Source organism: Protopterus annectens, chromosome 13.part0 (assembly GCF_019279795.1).
Source record: "Protopterus annectens isolate FY-2018-M chromosome 13.part0, PAN1.0, whole genome shotgun sequence".
Classification (NCBI taxonomy): Eukaryota; Metazoa; Chordata; order Ceratodontiformes; family Protopteridae; genus Protopterus; species Protopterus annectens.
In genome coordinates, this window is record NC_056747.1 from 589766820 (window position 1) to 589789389 (window position 22570).

Sequence of the window (22570 nt, forward strand, 5' to 3'; positions counted from 1 at the left end):
TCACAAGATATTCAAGGCAAAGACATCCTGTGTATTATTTTAGTCAAAAATTGAGCAACATTGCAAAGAGATATTCATCGATAAACAGAGAATGTCTGACTCTGAATTGGACATAGTGGGTCTTCTGTCCACTGAAGTATTTCCTTTTGGGTAGTCACTTCAGCCTAGTGGCTTACCATGCCACATTGTATTGATTAAACAAACCACAATATGGCAACACAGAATTGTTTTTCTGGGTTTATTGCCTCCAACCAATCCAAAGCACAACTGGGCAAGTTAATAGCAATGCTGATAGGTTGTTGAAATCCTTCAACCGTTCAGTCCCAAAATCAATAGTTTTTTGCTGGAAGGGAGTAGAAGTGCCATTTCATGTGATAGAAAGTATGTAGTATGTCTTTTAAACTGTGGAAGTAGCACATGCTTGCAAAATTCTCACAATCTGGCAACTACTTGCATTAGTCAGTTAATGGGAGTTTAATTCCCTATTTAATAGTGTATAAAAGGAGGTTGTCTGAAAAAGGCAAAATATAAAGCCAGTTCCACAGTTAAAGGTTCATTGTGGGTCACAGCCAGTACTGACAAAGGATTCAGAACAATTAGAGTTTGTTGGCCCAGTCAAGGTACATAGTGTGGATGTAGCATGAGGCATACCTAGCTGCAATTTTTGATTGGTGGAGCTGAAGACGGTCTGACAGGGCCTAAAGCTGTGATGTTATGTTTAGCAATATGGTGCTGGAAAGTCGGTCTGACAGGGCCTAAAGCTGTGATGTTATGTTTAGCAATATGGTGCTGGAAAGTCTGTATTGGGACTCAATGATAATGTTACCTACATGACCTTTACATTTTGTTCTGCGATACTACATATATTGTAAATAGTATGTAAATACTGAGCAAAGCTTTGTGAGCTGTTGTTTTTTTTTTTTTTTTCTGTTTGGAATGAATTTGCACCAGACTGCTGAGAGTTCAAGCATTAATCTGTCAACAAAATTCAAATCTGGTCAGTTAAATGTGTCATTCTACAAAAGATGATAATATAGGCATAGGACACCATACAGTGACAGAATAAAATACTTTCTCACTCACTCTCTTAGGAGTCATATCTGACTCTCTGAGTGACCCTGAAGATACCCACCACTACCAACAGATTTTTCAAGGCAAAGTTGGAAATAGAAGTACGTTCCCAGGTCTTTACTCTGTATCTTACATGTATGCAGTCACATCTATAAACAATTTAGAGTCCTCAGCCCACCTTACAGCATGCATTTGGAATGTGGAAGGAAAGTGGTGGACCAGGATAAAACCCATATGAACACAGAGAGGTCACAATGACTCCACACAGAAGGCACCCTGATTGAGAATTGAACCAAAGAACCTCTAGCTGCAAAGTGGCAGTGCTACCCATTGCACCATTGTGCTGTCTCAAATCCCTTCTAGCTCAATTTAAAGACAGAGCTTTCATATATGAAACATTAGATCTGTACAACACAGACCCAAGTTACAAGAAAGTCACGTTTAAATTAGGAAATCACTGGTTATCACATGCAATTATTACCTGTGGTACTAAAATTCATTGCTGATTAGGCAGGCAATTTGCACAAGGCTATGAACCTCTTCTTGTCAGCCATGGTTTGATTCCCTCAGCCTCAATTAACCTGATGTGTGCTTCAGAGCAAAGTTACTTAAACAGGTAAGGCTTCTTAACTGAACCCTGAAAATGGATGCTTCTGTTCAATGGGCTTCCTTACTTAGCAAATTATAAAGTAAAAAATCATGGTACTTGCTGTTTTAATGTTACTCATTAAAAGTTTACAGTTTACCTTTCTGTTCTCTTTGTATGCAGTCATTGTTATACATATTTGATAAATGCATTGCTGGAATGTATAGAATGTTTCTCCATATGTCATGATTAAAATGTAGATATTCATTAATGTTGAACAGTAGGACTAATGTGGATTACTAACTGCACTGTCCACCACAGAGTTGCCTTTTTATAAACAGGTATATACTTTTTAAATTTATGTAATTAAACAACTTGGTTGTAATGAAATTAATGACTTCTCCTCGTTAGAAGTTGTACAGGCAAATATTACTTCCTGTAAACCCCATGGCTGGAAATATTGATATGCCTAAATTTCTGAACGGAAAATAACAGAGGAATATACTTGTGTAATTGCCTAGATATTCTGAGTTGCTGTATGCAGTGTAGCATTTCTTCAGAAGATTATATCCATTACTGATAGTCCTTCTTTGATCTGCAAGTTAGAAGCATCATTTTTTGGGCACTTCAGTACCTGCCTTAACAGAAGAGGCAGCTGCCATTTCATAGGTACATAGGTGTGTACTAGGCTAATGGCCCTGGAGCCTTTACAAGCCTAGCCCATAGGATTACACTGGCATAGTGTCATGCTACCTTAGTTCCCAGTGCCTCTGTCGAGTAGAGCCACTGGAGTGATCCCCCGGGTGAATTTTCTATTTCCCATATTATTATTTCCCATATATTTGCTTTGATAATTACAGTAAATGTATGAAACATAAAATTGCATATATAAAATGCCCCAAAAATGATGTCATTTTCTGGCAGTGGCAATCAACAGTCATGGCTATGAAAAAAATGCCAGTGTGGGATAAGAGATGACAGAGGAGTACAGCAGGTGTTTAAATGCACAGTATAGAGAATTATAAAAAAAACAAGGTTTGCTTACTGTAGTCTGTAGATATGTATTACTCTGCCTATGTAACAGCACTGTTCAAGTTGAAACTAGTGCTGCACAAAATAAACTTCAAATATAACTCAGCAAATAAACAGAAAACCTAGAACTCTAATAGCTCATTTCCTTACATGAGAAACAGTTGGAAATAATAACCAACAAACAAAACTAGGAACAGGAAAGCAAGCGTTCTTAGAGGGATTAAATAGCACAGAATGCTAAAGCCCTCTATGTTTCTTGCAGGTGCTACAGTACTGTTCATGTCAACACTAGAACATGGTGGCATTTGTAAGAGATGACATATGCTAACATGACCACAATGGTGACAGTTATAACTACTGTGCTGAAAGAAAAAGCAAGTTTATTGAGTTCATATTTCAGCTGCCCAAGTATAATGGCTTTTTTAAAATAATTCTTGATCTAAAACAGACATACTTATTTTTATTGATGTCCTGTCAGGTAAAGTGGTTAAGACCTATCAATTGCACTGTGTAATAAAGAATTACTTTTTTAATCTAGTATCCACTCGAGTGTGTTGAAAGATGACTCAGATTTTCAACCAGCAAGTAGTTCTAGTCTGTCAGATGGAAATCCGGGACGATTTGAGTTTGAAGTATCAGATTTCTTCCTCTTCGGCTCACCACTTGGCCTTGTTCTTGCAATGAGGAGAACAGTGTTACCTACAATGGAAGGTAAGTATATTGGAATGAAGTGAAACAATCTTTAAGTTAATGAAAATTATAATTTTGACTTTTTATTTTGACATAAGTCCTAGTTTGACATTTCAGCAGTATAAAACATAGCCAACCAAAAATGTTAAATTATTAATAGATTGAGTAATGAATCGAAGTGGCCAGTGTAAGTGATTAGAGAGTATTCATTTATTAGGAAATAGGGCAAATGTCAGGTTGAAACATTATTTGTTTTACAGGCTTGAATTTCTCTGTGTTGCATTAGCAAAGTTCAGGTTCTGCTACACAGGGTGTCAGTAAGTATAAATTATACTGCCATGGCTAAGAAAACTACAGGATTGCCAGGAAAGTATTTCAGGGCCTTGTAATGCTGCAGATAGTCACCTTGTTAAAATAGTTACCTGTGGTTACATATACCTCGCTCTCTAACTGCACTGCAGAACTTCCTTAACTTTTTTCCTCTGTAATAGCACTACCACTGCTACAAACACATTATATGGGTCAGCTGCTTGGATCAGAATCATTTTGCATTTTCATGAAATAAATTTCATGTCTTTAACATGTAAAAAACTAGGGTTCTACATGTAAGTTGAAAATGGCAAATAGAGTAAGAAGTAGATGCATGTACTACTTTCAAGCACTGGGAAGCTGAAGGGCTAATGGTGATGGGGCCATTGGTATGTTTTACCAGCTTCTGTACATTTAATCAAGTTACACAACTAAGAGTTATGCTTTTCTGAATTTTGAACCCTGAAAAGCAAAACTCAAAAATATAAAATAGCACACAAACAGTATCTTTTTTGTAAGGAAAGCAACTCACCCTGCAAACCAATGTGGAAGACTTGCCCACCCAATACACACACTCACACTCTCTCACACACACACTCACACTCTCTCACACACACACACACACACACACACACACACACACACACACACACACACACACACACACACACACACACACTCACTCACTCACACTCACACACTCACTCCCCAGACATATATATATCAACTCCCCTGTCACAATATAGTAGAGGAAATAGAAAAAAAAACCCACTAAAAGTGCACTGCCAGCTCATGCAATCCATTTGTGGTAAAACATTCTGTTATGTTCAAAATATCTATAGCTGCTCAAACAAATATACCTCAGGGGAATATAGGTATATGAGGTGAACAAAGCAGTAAAAAAACAGTAATCTGTGATTTTCCTCCCATTATTTGTAATGTGGTTCTAGTGCCATTCCTTTGTAAGTACAGAGGAGTAAGGCTCCAAGCTGTTAATCAGCTGCTTCTTGTAACCAATCCTTTACACTTCCATTTCCTCCTATTACTCTCACTGAGTCATGTAACCAGGAAGCTCTCCCACATTTTCCCTGAAAGAGGACTGAAGCCAGTCTTACCTCTCCAATTCCAGAAGGATTTCACCTTAGGACTATACAAATGTAACTCATATTTTAATCACCCTGTCACTCCCCCTATATCTTTGTCACATTTAAACAGGTTCAGAACTGTGATCTGACAGAAGAATTGCAATGGTATGTTTTGAGTCATCCTAACAGACTACCATCTATAAGAAGGCATTTTATGGTGTTGTAGGTGGGAACATTTAGGTGCTACAGCATTTCTCATTAATAGGAAAGAGAAAGGTCACTGATGAAAATGAATTTAAAATAGCTTTCTAACAAACAGACAAGAACAACCAACATGAAAGCATTGATTCAATACACTCCCCAGCTGTTAAGCTTCTTAATATCCTTCTATTTAAATAGCACCTATCCATAAATAAAAAGGATTCAAGTCAACCCCTTGGAGTCAGAATATTAAAATTTGTTTGATTTTCAACATGTATGTTAATATAGTAGTATATTGGCTTGTATATGAATTGTTCATAACATCTCTATGTTTATTATGCTGTTTTATCATAGAAGTAAATGATCTTTGCATCCTTTCTTACAATGCTTATAGAGTCATTGGTCTGGGTAGAAAATGCATTTTGCCCTACATCTGAATAGCTATCATATGCAGGAATAAACCATAAAGAAATAGCTAGGCTATTTATGAGTTAACCCAACCATGAGATCCAGTTTATATCTTCTTGTTTATCATTTTTGATATATAATGGTCTCTGGTTGAGTGACTCGACTATAGCCAAGCTGTTATATGTTTGAGGACAAGATGTCAAGAAATTCACCTTAAGAGTGGGGCGGAGCCTAGATGGCCAACTGAGAGCAGTAAATTTTGAGAGCTCCATAAACTAGTATAGTAATATAGGAAATGTTTATTATTTTCAAGTTTAAAATGTCAGAAATCTATAGATAAACTACTTAACTACATAAATATCATAGGTTCATAGGTTCATAGATTGGTACTAGGCTATCAGCCCTAGGGCCTATACAAGCCTAGCCATAACAATTCCCTGGCTATTTCTTACCACACTATTTACTTCCTTGGACACCTGTCTAGCAGGGCAACTGACATGATCCCCGGGGTGAATTTCGTTTCTCCCATCCAATCGTTAAGGTTCCTTTTTATACAAGCCTAGCCATAACAATTCCCTGGCTATTTCTTCCCACACTGTTTACTTCCTTGGACCCCTGTCTAGCAGGGCAACTGACATGATCCCCGGGGTGAATTTCCTTTCTCCCATCCAATCGTTAAGGTTCCTTTCGAAGAGGGCCAAAGAGGCGCTCTACTTGACATGTATGGGCAGTCTTTTCTAGAGTCTGGGGAGTCTCTGAGTCAGGAACCTATCCCTCCAGCATGTTTTGTTTATTGTGATGACAAGGTTTAGATCCCTGGAGCGTGTGGATCTGAGGGATTGGGATTTCTCTCAATTTTGGTGGAGATATACAAACATTTTCCTGTCAAGTAACTTGGAGATATATTGAGTCACTGAAAATGAGCAACTCAAGGAATTCTCATCCAGATGCTGCTTTGAAAAATAACTGCAATTGATGGCATCTACCTTACAGGAACTACCTTTGAAGATGGATGGCTTTATAAATGACTTAGAAAACCTGAAATTAAATTCTCAAAAACAGACTGATACTCTTAAGGAACTATTACAGCAACACCATACAAAAATAGCAAATATAGAGACTTCTCTAAATAACATTGAAAGGAGACTCAAAGAGGAAGAATTCCAAAAATAATTTCTGCTTATACAGAATATATGGCTGCTTAACAAAATAGATGACTTAGAAAACAGGGAAAGGAGAAACAACATAAGGATCTTTTGATCTGCCTGAAAACACTGAAGGAGAAGAAATTATTTCATTTTTAACCTGCATTCTTGAATTTTTAGACGTGAGAGACTTTCATTTGGAATTGAAAGGGCACATAGAGCACTGAGGAAACCTGCTTCTAAGTCAATAAATACTCCACCTAGATCCATAGTTATAACATTTCTTTCATTTCTGTATAAGGAACTAATATTCAAATCTGCTTGGAGAAAATCACCCTTAAAATACAATCAAGGCCTGGTAAGGTTTGACAATGATTATTCTTCCAGAATACTAGAACAAAGGAAAAAAGTCTGGCCAGTGATAAAACTGTTGAAACAAAACATTAAAGCACAGCTGGCCTTTCCAGCCAAGATAATATTTTTTTGCCAATGACATGAGACTTTTAATGACTTAGAAGCTACTATATTCATCAAGAACAACAACATAGTGTCTGTCCCAGAAGAAATAGAATGGATGGCCCCTACTCTTAAAAGAATAAAAGAAACAAACCTTTGGACTGATGCTAGAAAGAAGAAACAAAAAACTGATTCCAAGATAGTTGTCCCAAAAACATAACTCTTACAACTACATCTCTCAAAGTATCAACTGATATGGTACTTCACTTGTCATCTGTTTTTTTTTTTAAAGGAGGGTTTCCTTAACAACTGAGAAACAGTAATGATTTATTCAAAATGTTCAAAGAGTCCAATAATTCTTCACAAACAAAGGTAGGTCAAGATGGGTTATTATTTACATTATATATAAGCCAAACAAAGCAGCATATAATACAAACATAGAAGTTTCTATTCCCCTACTTGAATTCAATGAATGCTTATCTTGTTCATTTTTCATTGATTTTACTTATAATAATTTAAGTAATTAATTAACTAATTCAACAAGGTACCATTCATCAGAGTTCACACTCAAATGTAACAAATTAACATCATATGTAATTGCAGTAACAGTAAAGTGTTTTGAAAAAATAATATGATCATGGAGACTAATTCCCTCTTCAGTTAAAGTATGATTTAGAAATGTCATGTATATCCTGGTTAAATAATAGTAGCAAGCTCTTAGTACAAATGTCATCATTATTCTGTCTAAATATAGTTAATGTCAGTTATGGCAGGTATCACAGCTACGTATGCTGTTTGATCAATCCCGATATGGTGTGTGTGGATGCAGCTATGTCTGGCAGTTAATACAAATGTCATTATTATTCTGTCTAAACATAGTTAATATCAATTATGTCAGGTGTCATAGCTTCAAGTGCTGTTTGATCAATCCTGATATGGTGTGCGTGGATGCAGCCGCGTCTGGCAACTAGTACAAATGTCATTATTATTCTGTCTAAACATAATTAATATCAATTATGGCAGGTATCATAGCTTCAAGAGCTGTTTGATTAAGCCTGATATGCTGTGTTTGGATGCAGCTGTGTCTGACAGCTGTTGTATGTTGCTGTTTTTGTCTCCTGGAAGCTCTGGGTTGTGGTTTGTGATCAGGGTTTACTGATGCTTATGTATTAGGAAGAGACATTTGGTGTTTTAGCCTGGATCTAGGGGAAGGGACTGGATAAAACTGTGATTTGGCATATTTTGGCAGAGAATAGTTTGTTTATACATCTGCTGAGTGAGAAGTGGGAAGGCTGGAAGAATGTGTTGTCTCTTGTTGTGGCAGCTTGTTGGGAAGTTTTTTTTTTTTTTTTTTTTTTTTTTTTAATCTGTTCTCTGTTCAATTCCTGGCTGCTGCCTCACTAAAAGGGAGGGAATTTAGACCTGAAGTTGCAGTGAAGTGAAAATTTGCTTCAGGTGCATTGCAAGCCTCTGGTATGCAGTACACAGACACACTAACAGGAAACAGATGCTCCCAAGTTGCTATGGTAATGGAGACAGAGTGACAATAATGCTTAATAGCTCTGAGGAACCTCTGAGATGATTCTTGGCAATGAAGATTTTGGTTTTAAAAAAAAAATATATATATGTATATATATATATATATATATATATATATATATATATATATATATATATATATAAAATAAAGGGCCTGTTTTAAACCACATGTACACATATTGATGGTCTCCAAACACTTAGTTTAGCTGATTAAGTTGATTCTTGATAAAAAAAATAATAATAAGCGCAATTTATATTTAAAATGTATTTTGGTCCAAACACATTCAGGACTTACATAAGAGTGGAAGTCTGAGTTATTGTGAAAGACTAAGAGCACTTGGTCTTGTGCAGTAGCCTTTGCAGTGATCTGGGAGGTGAGCTTGCTCGGACGTGTTGGGCATATGGAGATAGCTGATTCTAGGGGTGTTTGGGGTTGCTGGGAAGTGCTATAGAGTCATCATATTTCCTTAATGGAAATATCTGTGGGAATGGAAGGTGTGTTGAGTAGTTCACTGGCAGAGTGGCCACTGCATGGAACAGGCTGCTAAAATGGAACAGGACAAATATTGGTTTGGATATTTTAAGAACAGCCTGGAAACACACCACATGAACTAGTGAATGCTATTCTGGCAAGACTGCATGGGCATTATTGCCCTTGCTTGAAGTACTGATATATGTATATGTGAGGATGGAAATAAACTTATAACAAATAAGAAACTAGAAGGGTCTCATAATTTAAAGTCTATGGACTGAATAAACATGCTTGGAAGGAGCTAATAATAAGAATAAGCATTACAGCTTTTGGTCTCTCAACTAAGCAACAGGCAAAAAAAAATACAATAGTTATGTAATGTATGACTTAAGTAAATCTAGACATAAAATGTATAATCGTCATATAAGATGAAGCAGTCTGCTGAATTTAGATATTAAACACAGGATTTAATAACATGGGCTTGTGTATAACAACATTACTGTTTTAACTTGTCATAAATGACATACACTAAATTGAACATCAATGGGAAGCATGATGATTTTCTTATATAAGTAAATATGCATAATAAGTCATGTAATTGCTTTAACTTGAATTGTAGTTTTTGTAACCCATCTTGACCATATATAATACTTAAGTGGTTACCAAGGAAACTAATGTTTTATGCATGATATCAAACTTAAAAAGTTGCTCAAGGGAAACAACAGAAGCCTGAATTAGGAATGTCATGGAATGTAACAATCACAATCTGAACAAATAGTATTAAATTGACAATAATCACTCAGTTTAATATTTCCTGATTATATGAAATAGAACGTTGCCATTTACATCTAAAAACTTTCAGTATATGCCATAAAATGGCAATTTATGAATATGGAAAAGGAACTTGTAATCATTAATCACAATAAGTGAATGTGTTTTTAACCTATAATTCCCTCATGTTATAATAAGAAATGACATATATGAAAATCCTTATGTGTAGGAAATGGGGGGAAGAGGGATGCACTGATAATTAAAATGCACTAACTTTTATCAATGTTCACATAAAACAAACCTGATGCTTTAAGTAAGTTAGCAACAAACAAAGTGATTACTTAAATGCTGGCAAACAATGAAATATAATTTTTGATATATCCAGTAAAATACATTGTATTATAAACATTAGGTATAAATATTACCATCTATGTATATTAAGTAATATGTTTTGAAAGACTTCATCAGTAAGGGTGAATATGTTAAATAACTGTGTGCTATAATCTTTTACTGAGGTTTTATATATGATACATCCTACTTTACTATGATTGAATTGCTTGCCATCTATTTTTCATGTAAATATTAATTGCTTATACAATAAGTAGACATTTATATTATATTAGAATTCTGTCTAATCTACAATAGTACTATATCTGTTCAAAATAATACAAATGTTGCTTATTCCTATTACAAATATTCTCCATATGATAATTCAATTTATGGAGCTCAGATGTTCTGGATTGTCAAGGTATGTGTGATAATCTGATGGAGTTAGGTGTATCCATCGGTTTAGGGATGACTTTCATTCCATGGCTAGTGTGGATCTTAGTTTTGTTAACAGTTATTAATTTAAATTTGTTATTTCACAAAAACATTTTTACTTTGCCTTCACCAATACATTACTTTATTGGTAAACACTCAAAGTATAAAACTGATCATTTCCTTTAAAAGCTCAAACATATACTTTATAGTTATCAGAGGAAAACATTTAATAGTCACAATAAAACAAAAAATACATAGTCTAAATAACCTAAGATGGATTTAACTTTATTATCTTTAAATGCCAATGGCTTAAACAATCCTAGCAAGAGATCAAATCTACTGAAATATTTAAGACTGAACAAAGCACACATTGTCTTCCTTCAAGAAACTCATTTCACAACAAATGACAATTACATATGGAATCCTAGGGAATATATGATATTGGCTCACTCCACTTATAAGACAAAGACAAAAGGGGTAACAGTTTTATGGAAAACAAATGTGATTAACCCAGAAATAATTTATAAGTACGAATATAAAGAAGGCCTTATGACATTAGTAATAGTTAAATATAATAACAGAATATGGACCCTAGCCAATCTATACTGGTTCCCAGGCATTGGAACAGGAACTGCTAAAAAACACTTGGATTTCATTTCCAATAATTTTAAAGGCAACTTAATATTAGGAGGAGATTTTAACTGTTTATATGATATTTCTGAAACTACAAATAAAAGACCACTGCATGCATCTGCTGTATCAAAAGCTTGGGTAGAATTATTTCATCTGTTAGATCCTTTCAAATTTAAAAAAGATAAATATTTCTTGTTTTCCCATCAAGATCACAGATTTGGTACCCAAACTAGAATAGACAAAATATTTGCTGCCCATGACTTACACTCTAAAATCATTAATTTCTCAGTCACTCGCTGCCCCTTTTCAGACCACAATTCATTGATACTAAAACTTCAAAATGTGTACAAACCATTAATATTTAACTCCAGAATTCTAGCATATATAACTAAAATAAAAGAGTTCAAACTCTGGTTATTATCTGAATTACAGTTCTTCTTAGATATTAATTACACCACAGAGATAAATAAAATAATGATATGGGACTCATTAAAAACTTATGTATGGTAAAACCCTAACTTGCTATAAAAAAATCAGAGAAGGGGATTCTGAATTATTAGATCTACAATCCAAACTTTTGTCAGTAAAAGCTGAAAAAAATCAAAATCATTTAGAGATGCAAAAGAAAGTAGTAGTATTAAACAATAAATACAACGAAATTCTAACACAAAAAAAATAGTTTAGCTTTAGAAAAACTAAAAATGAATACATTGGCCACTTCTCCCAAATATCTACATAATTTATCCACAAAAATCAAAATACAGTCAAAAGCTAATAACATTAAAAGTATCTTCCGTGATAAGGATGAAAAGGAAGGGAAAAATGGCTTGAATATAGGTGATATTCTTGATGCCTATAGAAATCACTGTATGAAACATTAAAAAAAGAAATTATATATATTGATCAATTAAATCTAGATGAAAAATCTTCCAATATAAAAAAACAGAAAAATTAAAACTAGATCTGCAAGCATCCTTATCCTACAAAGAAATTACAGATGCAATAAAAGAGGGTAAAAATAATAAAGCTCCAGGTATAAATGGCATAATTATGGAAATATATAAACTTTTTCCTTCAAAGATACTATCCCTCTTTCATAAAACTCTATTAGAAATTCAGTCACAAGTTTTAATACCACCCGCTTGGTGATATTCCTTAATCACACCAATCCTAAAGGAAAACAAATCCCCAAACCTCTGTACCTCATACAGACCTATATTATTATTATTATTATTATTATTATTAAAAAATAACTATAATATATTTATGACAATATTAACTAACAGAATGAAAATGCCACTATCCAAAACAGTAAATAATGATCAAACTGGATTTATATATCATAGAGACACACATGACAATATTAAAAGGATAATTTCTCTTATCGATTATGTTAATAAAGAAAACAAAGAAACACTCATAATTGGCTTAGATATAGAAAAAAACATTGATTCCCTAAATTGGGACTGTTTATTCAAAATCCTAATGCTATTTGAATTTCCTGCATCCTTTGTTCATCTCCTAAATAATATATATACAAATAATTGAGCATATGTCAAGTTAGGTCCTTTTACCTCTGAATCTATACATATAACAAAAGGCACTAAACAAGGATGTCCCCTGTCACCAATTCTATTTGCTCTGGCTATTGAATTATTGGCAGATTAAATTCGTAACAATATAAAAATCAAAGGAATAGATGTTTATGAACAATACAATTCCAAAGTAATGCTATTTGCTGATGACATATTACTAACATTATCTAATACAAAAGAGACATTAGAAGAATTAGATATATTAATTGACAAATTTCACATGACTTCAGGACTCCATTTCAATAAATCAAAATCAATTTTTTTTATTTTTAAATAAAAAAAGAACTGCAGACTAAGGGGGATCACATCATAGGGAAACAAGAATCTACCTTAAAATATATAGCAATTGAGTTTTGCAAAGATAATAATGAATTAGTCCCAAAAACTGCAGTAATATCATCAATACAATTAAAATCTCTGTGGAAAAATGGAACAAAATATTATTAACATTTGAAGATAGACTACAGTTAATAAAAATGGTTTTACTGCCCACGATCTTATATATAGCATTGCCAATACAACTGTTACCAGAAGGGAATATACTTAAAGAAATACATTCATGCCTAATAAAATTTTTATGGTTTCCCAAAAGAAACAGAATAGCTTTAATACATCATATCAGACCATGGAAATGGGGAGGATTAAACTTTCCTGATATAGAAACATATAAAAGCAATCTCAGATTGGATAAGTCCAAATTAATCTGCAAACTGGAAAGAATTACTAAATTTAATATCAATAAATGAATTTGATTTACAAAAAAAATTCAAATAGATAAAAACAATTTGCCATGGCACGTATTATATATTAGCATGCAATATAACATAACTAAACCCACTAAAACTCGTATGATTAATTGCTAAATTGACTCATTTAGGTAAATTATTAATGCAAATATAGATTTAAAAATCTGGCTTGATCTTTTAACACCATTTATAGTCACAAAGAACTTTCCACATAAAATATATAGAGAAATTATTAATTCCTGGGAACAGAAAGGATTTGTTTGTTAGCTCCAATGTATCAAAGAACTAAAAGTTTTAGATATGTTAGTAATAAAAACAACATACAAAATTCCACAACAAGACGGGCTAACTTTACAGAGTATTTTGTCAGATTTTTAAGATTTAAGTAGAATAATTAACAATTCTTCATTTAAAGAAACACCTAAATTTATGAAATGCATTTATGAAATTCTATATAATGACTTTGACATGTGAAACAGTATTTCAAAATTTTACAAAATATTGATAAACTATAAAATAACACCCAAAACCTCATATTGGAAATATATAACAAAAGGACACTCAATACAGTTAATTGAAGATATTAAAACAATATCTTATTATCAATAAAATATACATCCTTTATACAATACTGGAAAGTTTTTAATTGGAAATGTTTGCACAGAGCATTCTTAACCCCAGGCAGAATCTGTCTTCTGAGTTCTTCCATAAAAGGAATATGTTGGAGATGTGAGCAAGTACACAGTGCAGACTGGAACCACATTTTCTTTGATTGTGTTAAAATTAAGCCATTTTGGAATGGTATTAATAACTTTCTACAAGCTTTATTTAATTAATCATTTTATTTAACTAAAGCCCTTGTATTATTAAATGTGAATAAAAGTCCTCATTTGAATAGGTCAAAGATGTATCTGGTATGAACTATACTTGCAATTTCAAGGACATGTATAACAAGGAGATGGAATACAAACATAATACCAGCTTTGGAATACTTCTACAGGCTACTGAAGACCACAGCATTATTGGAAATTAAAATTAAAGAACTAAGAATTTATCCAAAGGCTTATCAACAACCCTTGGGAAAAGTCTTATCATTTAGTGACACTATACAATAATTGATCAGACCCTCTGATAATGGATTGGACATACTTATAAAGTAACTGTATGCATTAAGATCGGTTATAGAGTCAGGCTAATGTAAATAGCGTACATAGTTATTTAAGATGTTATGTATAAATACAATGGAATTCATTCAAATGTATTTGAAAAATAAAAAATTGATAAATTCACCTTGAGAGTGAAGCTTGAGAAGTAATTCTTAACATCCATTTTGTGAGCACATGTAAGACAAAGACAAAAGGGGTAACAGTTTTATGGAAAACAAATGTGATTAACCCAGAAATAATTTATAAGTACGAATATAAAGAAGGCCTTATGACATTAGTAATAGTTAAATATAATAACAGAATATGGACCCTAGCCAATCTATACTGGTTCCCAGGCATTGGAACAGGAACTGCTAAAAAACACTTGGATTTCATTTCCAATAATTTTAAAGGCAACTTAATATTAGGAGGAGATTTTAACTGTTTATATGATATTTCTGAAACTACAAATAAAAGACCACTGCATGCATCTGCTGTATCAAAAGCTTGGGTAGAATTATTTCATCTGTTAGATCCTTTCAAATTTAAAAAAGATAAATATTTCTTGTTTTCCCATCAAGATCACAGATTTGGTACCCAAACTAGAATAGACAAAATATTTGCTGCCCATGACTTACACTCTAAAATCATTAATTTCTCAGTCACTCGCTGCCCCTTTTCAGACCACAATTCATTGATACTAAAACTTCAAAATGTGTACAAACCATTAATATTTAACTCCAGAATTCTAGCATATATAACTAAAATAAAAGAGTTCAAACTCTGGTTATTATCTGAATTACAGTTCTTCTTAGATATTAATTACACCACAGAGATAAATAAAATAATGATATGGGACTCATTAAAAACTTACATGTATGGTAAAACCCTAACTTGCTATAAAAAATCAGAGATAGGGATTCTGAATTATTAGATCTACAATCCAAACTTTTGTCAGTAAAAGCTGAAAAAAATCAAAATCATTTAGAGATGCAAAAGAAAGTAGTAGTATTAAACAATAAATACAATGAAATTCTAACACAAAAAAACTAGTTTAGCTTTAGAAAACTAAAATGAATACATTGGCCACTTCTCCCAAATATCTACATAATTTATCCACAAAATCAAAATACAGTCAAAAGCTAATAACATTAAAAGTATCTTCCATGATAAGGATGAAAAGGAAGGGAAAAATGTCTTGAATATAGGTGATATTCTTGATGCCTATAGAAATCACTATATGAAACATTAAAAAAAGAAATTATATATATTGATCAATTAAATCTAGATGAAAAATCTTCCAATATAAAAAAACAGAAAAATTAAAACTGGATCTGCAAGCATCCTTATCCTACAAAGAAATTACAGATGCAATAAAAGAGGGTAAAAATAATAAAGCTCCAGGTATAAATGGCATAATTATGGAAATATATAAACTTTTTCCTTCAAAGATACTATCCCTCTTTCATAAAACTCTATTAGAAATTCAGTCACAAGTTTTAATACCACCCGCTTGGTGATATTCCTTAATCACACCAATCCTAAAGGAAAACAAATCCCCAAACCTCTGTACCTCATACAGACCTATATTATTATTATTATTATTATTATTATTATTATTATTATTAAAAAATAACTATAATATATTTATGACAATATTAACTAACAGAATGAAAATGCCACTATCCAAAACAGTAAATAATGATCAAACTGGATTTATATATCATAGAGACACACATGACAATATTAAAAGGATAATTTCTCTTATCGATTATGTTAATAAAGAAAACAAAGAAACACTCATAATTGGCTTAGATATAGAAAAAACATTGATTCCCTAAATTGGGACTGTTTATTCAAAATCCTAATGCTATTTGAATTTCCTGCATCCTTTGTTCATCTCCTAAATAATATATATACAAATAATTGAGCATATGTCAAGTTAGGTCCTTTTACCTCTGAATCTATACATATAACAAAAGGCACTAAACAAGGATGTCCCCTGTCACCAATTCTATTTGCTCTGGCTATTGAATTATTGGCAGATTAAATTCGTAACAATATAAAAATCAAAGGAATAGATGTTTATGAACAATACAATTCCAAAGTAATGCTATTTGCTGATGACATATTACTAACATTATCTAATACAAAAGAGACATTAGAAGAATTAGATATATTAATTGACAAATTTCACATGACTTCAGGACTCCATTTCAATAAATCAAAATCAATTTTTTTATTTTTAAATAAAAAAAGAACAGCAGACTAAGGGGGATCACATCATAGGGAAACAAGAATCTACCTTAAAATATCTAGCAATTGAGTTTTGCAAAGATAATAATGAATTAGTCTCAAAAACTGCAGTAATATCATCAATACAATTAAAATCTCTGTGGAAAAATGGAACAAAATATTATTAACATTTGAAGATAGACTACAGTTAATAAAAATGGTTTTACTGCCCATGATCTTATATATACCATTGCCAATACAACTGTTACCAGAAGGGAATATACTTAAAGAAATACATTCATGCCTAATAAAATTTTTATGGTTTCCCAAAAGAAACAGAATAGCTTTAATACATCATATCAGACCATGGAAATGGAGAGGATTAAACTTTCCTGATATAGAAACATATAAAAGCAATCTCAGATTGGATAAGTCCAAATTAATCTGCAAACTGGAAAGAATTACTAAATTTAATATCAATAAATGAATTTGATTTACAAAAAAAATTCAAATAGATAAAAACAATTTGCCATGGCACGTATTATATATTAGCATGCAATATAACATAACTAAACCCACTAAAACTCGTATGATTAATTGCTAAATTGACTCATTTAGGTAAATTATTAATGCAAATATAGATTTAAAAATCTGGCTTGATCTTTTAACACCATTTATAGTCACAAAGAACTTTCCACATAAAATATATAGAGAAATTATTAATTCCTGGGAACAGAAAGGATTTGTTTGTTAGCTCCAATGTATCAAAGAACTAAAAGTTTTAGATATGTTAGTAATAAAAACAACATACAAAATTCCACAACAAGATGGGCTAACTTTGCAGAGTATTTTGTCAGATTTTTAAGATTTAAGTAGAATAATTAACAATTCTTCATTTAAAGAAACACCTAAATTTATGAAATGCATTTATGAAATTCTATATAATGACTTTGACATGTGAAACAGTATTTCAAAATTTTACAAAATATTGATAAACTATAAAATAACACCCAAAACCTCATATTGGAAATATATAACAAAAGGACACTCAATACAGTTAATTGAAGATATTAAAACAATATCTTATTATCAATAAAATATACATCCTTTATACAATACTGGAAAGTTTTTAATTGGAAATGTTTGCACAGAGCATTCTTAACCCCAGGCAGAATCTGTCTTCTGAGTTCTTCCATAAAAGGAATATGTTGGAGATGTGAGCAAGTACACAGTGCAGACTGGAACCACATTTTCTTTGATTGTGTTAAAATTAAGCCATTTTGGAATGGTATTAATAACTTTCTACAAGCTTTATTTAATTAATCATTTTATTTAACTAAAGCCCTTGTATTATTAAATGTGAATAAAAGTCCTCATTTGAATAGGTCAAAGATGTATCTGGTATGAACTATACTTGCAATTTCAAGGACATGTATAACAAGGAGATGGAATACAAACATAATACCAGCTTTGGAATACTTCTACAGGCTACTGAAGACCACAGCATTATTGGAAATTAAAATTAAAGAACTAAGAATTTATCCAAAAGGCGTTTATCAACAACCCTTGGGGAAAAGTCTTATCATTTAGTGACACTATACAATAATTGATCAGACCCTCTGATAATGGATTGGACATACTTATAAAGTAACTGTATGCATTAAGATTGGTTATAGAGTCAGGCTAATGTAAATAAGCATATAGTTATTTAAGATGTTATGTATAAATACAATGGAATTCATTCAAATGTATTTGAAAAATAAAAAATTGATAAATTCACCTTGAGAGTGAAGCTTGAGAAGTAATTCTTAACATCCATTTTGGGAGCACATGTAAGACAAAGACAAAAGGGGTAACAGTTTTATGGAAAACAAATGTGATTAACCCAGAAATAATTTATAAGTACGAATATAAAGAAGGCCTTATGACATTAGTAATAGTTAAATATAATAACAGAATATGGACCCTAGCCAATCTATACTGGTTCCCAGGCATTGGAACAGGAACTGCTAAAAAACACTTGGATTTCATTTCCAATAATTTTAAAGGCAACTTAATATTAGGAGGAGATTTTAACTGTTTATATGATATTTCTGAAACTACAAATAAAAGACCACTGCATGCATCTGCTGTATCAAAAGCTTGGGTAGAATTATTTCATCTGTTAGATCCTTTCAAATTTAAAAAAGATAAATATTTCTTTTTCCCATCAAGATCACAGATTTGGTACCCAAACTAGAATAGACAAAATATTTGCTGCCCATGACTTACACTCTAAAATCATTAATTTCTCAGTCACTCGCTGCCCCTTTTCAGACCACAATTCATTGATACTAAAACTTCAAAATGTGTACAAACCATTAATATTTAACTCCAGAATTCTAGCATATATAACTAAAATAAAAGAGTTCAAACTCTGGTTATTATCTGAATTACAGTTCTTCTTAGATATTAATTACACCACAGAGATAAATAAAATAATGATATGGGACTCATTAAAAACTTACATGTATGGTAAAACCCTAACTTGCTATAAAAAAATCAGAGAAGGGGATTCTGAATTATTAGATCTACAATCCAAACTTTTGTCAGTAAAAGCTGAAAAAAATCAAAATCATTTAGAGATGCAAAAGAAAGTAGTAGTATTAAACAATAAATACAATGAAATTCTAACACAAAAAAACTAGTTTAGCTTTAGAAAAACTAAAAATGAATACATTGGCCACTTCTCCCAAATATCTACATAATTTATCCACAAAAATCAAAATACAGTCAAAAGCTAATAACATTAAAAGTATCTTCCATGATAAGGATGAAAAGGAAGGGAAAAATGGCTTGAATATAGGTGATATTCTTGATGCCTATAGAAATCACTATATGAAACATTAAAAAAAGAAATTATATATATTGATCAATTAAATCTAGATGAAAAATCTTCCAATATAAAAAAACAGAAAAATTAAAACTGGATCTGCAAGCATCCTTATCCTACAAAGAAATTACAGATGCAATAAAAGAGGGTAAAAATAATAAAGCTCCAGGTATAAATGGCATAATTATGGAAATATATAAACTTTTTCCTTCAAAGATACTATCCCTCTTTCATAAAACTCTATTAGAAATTCAGTCACAAGTTTTAATACCACCCGCTTGGTGATATTCCTTAATCACACCAATCCTAAAGGAAAACAAATCCCCAAACCTCTGTACCTCATACAGACCTATATTATTATTATTATTATTATTATTATTATTATTATTATTATTAAAAAATAACTATAATATATTTATGACAATATTAACTAACAGAATGAAAATGCCACTATCCAAAACAGTAAATAATGATCAAACTGGATTTATATATCATAGAGACACACATGACAATATTAAAAGGATAATTTCTCTTATTGATTATGTTAATAAAGAAAACAAAGAAACACTCATAATTGGCTTAGATATAGAAAAAACATTGATTCCCTAAATTGGGACTGTTTATTCAAAATCCTAATGCTATTTGAATTTCCTGCATCCTTTGTTCATCTCCTAAATAATATATATACAAATAATTGAGCATATGTCAAGTTAGGTCCTTTTACCTCTGAATCTATACATATAACAAAAGGCACTAAACAAGGATGTCCCATGTCACAAATTCTATTTGCTCTGGTTATTGGCAGATTAAATTCATAACAATATAAAAATCAAAGGAATAGATGTTTATGAACAATACAATTCCAAAGTAATGCTATTTGCTGATGACATATTACTAACATTATCTAATACAAAAGAGACATTAGAAGAATTAGATATATTAATTGACAAATTTCACATGACTTCAGGACTCCATTTCAATAAATCAAAATCAATTTTTTTTATTTTTAAATAAAAAAAGAACTGCAGACTAAGGGGGATCACATCATAGGGAAACAAGAATCTACCTTAAAATATCTAGCAATTGAGTTTTGCAAAGATAATAATGAATTAGTCTCAAAAACTGCAGTAATATCATCAATACAATTAAAATCTCTGTGGAAAAATGGAACAAAATATTATTAACATTTGAAGATAGACTACAGTTAATAAAAATGGTTTTACTGCCCACGATCTTATATATAGCATTGCCAATACAACTGTTACCAGAAGGGAATATACTTAAAGAAATACATTCATGCCTAATAAAATTTTTATGGTTTCCCAAAAGAAACAGAATAGCTTTAATACATCATATCAGACCATGGAAATGGAGAGGATTAAACTTTCCTGATATAGAAACATATAAAAGCAATCTCAGATTGGATAAGTCCAAATTAATCTGCAAACTGGAAAGAATTACTAAATTTAATATCAATAAATGAATTTGATTTACAAAAAAAATTCAAATAGATAAAACAATTTGCCATGGCACGTATTATATATTAGCATGCAATATAACATAACTAAACCCACTAAAACTCGTATGATTAATTGCTAAATTGACTCATTTAGGTAAATTATTAATGCAAATATAGATTTAAAAATCTGGCTTGATCTTTTAACACCATTTATAGTCACAAAGAACTTTCCACATAAAATATATAGAGAAATTATTAATTCCTGGGAACAGAAAGGATTTGTTTGTTAGCTCCAATGTATCAAAGAACTAAAAGTTTTAGATATGTTAGTAATAAAACAACATACAAAATTCCACAACAAGACGGGCTAACTTTACAGAGTATTTTGTCAGATTTTTAAGATTTAAGTAGAATAATTAACAATTCTTCATTTAAAGAAACACCTAAATTTATGAAATGCATTTATGAAATTCTATATAATGACTTTGACATGTGAAACAGTATTTCAAAATTTTACAAAATATTGATAAACTATAAAATAACACCCAAAACCTCATATTGGAAATATATAACAAAAGGACACTCAATACAGTTAATTGAAGATATTAAAACAATATCTTATTATCAATAAAATATACATCCTTTATACAATACTGGAAAGTTTTTAATTGGAAATGTTTGCACAGAGCATTCTTAACCCCAGGCAGAATCTGTCTTCTGAGTTCTTCCATAAAAGGAATATGTTGGAGATGTGAGCAAGTACACAGTGCAGACTGGAACCACATTTTCTTTGATTGTGTTAAAATTAAGCCATTTTGGAATGGTATTAATAACTTTCTACAAGCTTTATTTAATTAATCATTTTATTTAACTAAAGCCCTTGTATTATTAAATGTGAATAAAAGTCCTCATTTGAATAGGTCAAAGATGTATCTGGTATGAACTATACTTGCAATTTCAAGGACATGTATAACAAGGAGATGGAATACAAACATAATACCAGCTTTGGAATACTTCTACAGGCTACTGAAGACCACAGCATTATTGGAAATTAAAATTAAAGAACTAAGAATTTATCCAAAGGCGTTTATCAACAACCCTTGGGGAAAAGTCTTATCATTTAGTGACACTATACAATAATTGATCAGACCCTCTGATAATGGATTGGACATACTTATAAAGTAACTGTATGCATTAAGATCGGTTATAGAGTCAGGCTAATGTAAATAGCGTACATAGTTATTTAAGATGTTATGTATAAATACAATGGAATTCATTCAAATGTATTTGAAAAATAAAAAATTGATAAATTCACCTTGAGAGTGAAGCTTGAGAAGTAATTCTTAACATCCATTTTG

The 22570-nt window shown here is 31.6% G+C and overlaps 1 protein-coding gene across 1 annotated transcript in view; it reads left to right on the forward strand.

The window, feature by feature from the left end:
* PITPNM3 (PITPNM family member 3) overlaps positions 1–22570 on the forward strand; it is a 1300985-nt gene that overhangs the window by 822893 nt on the left and 455522 nt on the right. The window contains exon 10 of the mRNA XM_044054869.1: positions 3228–3400. Within this exon, the coding sequence (XP_043910804.1) occupies positions 3228–3400 (173 nt within the window). The remainder of the gene's footprint in view (positions 1–3227; positions 3401–22570) is intronic.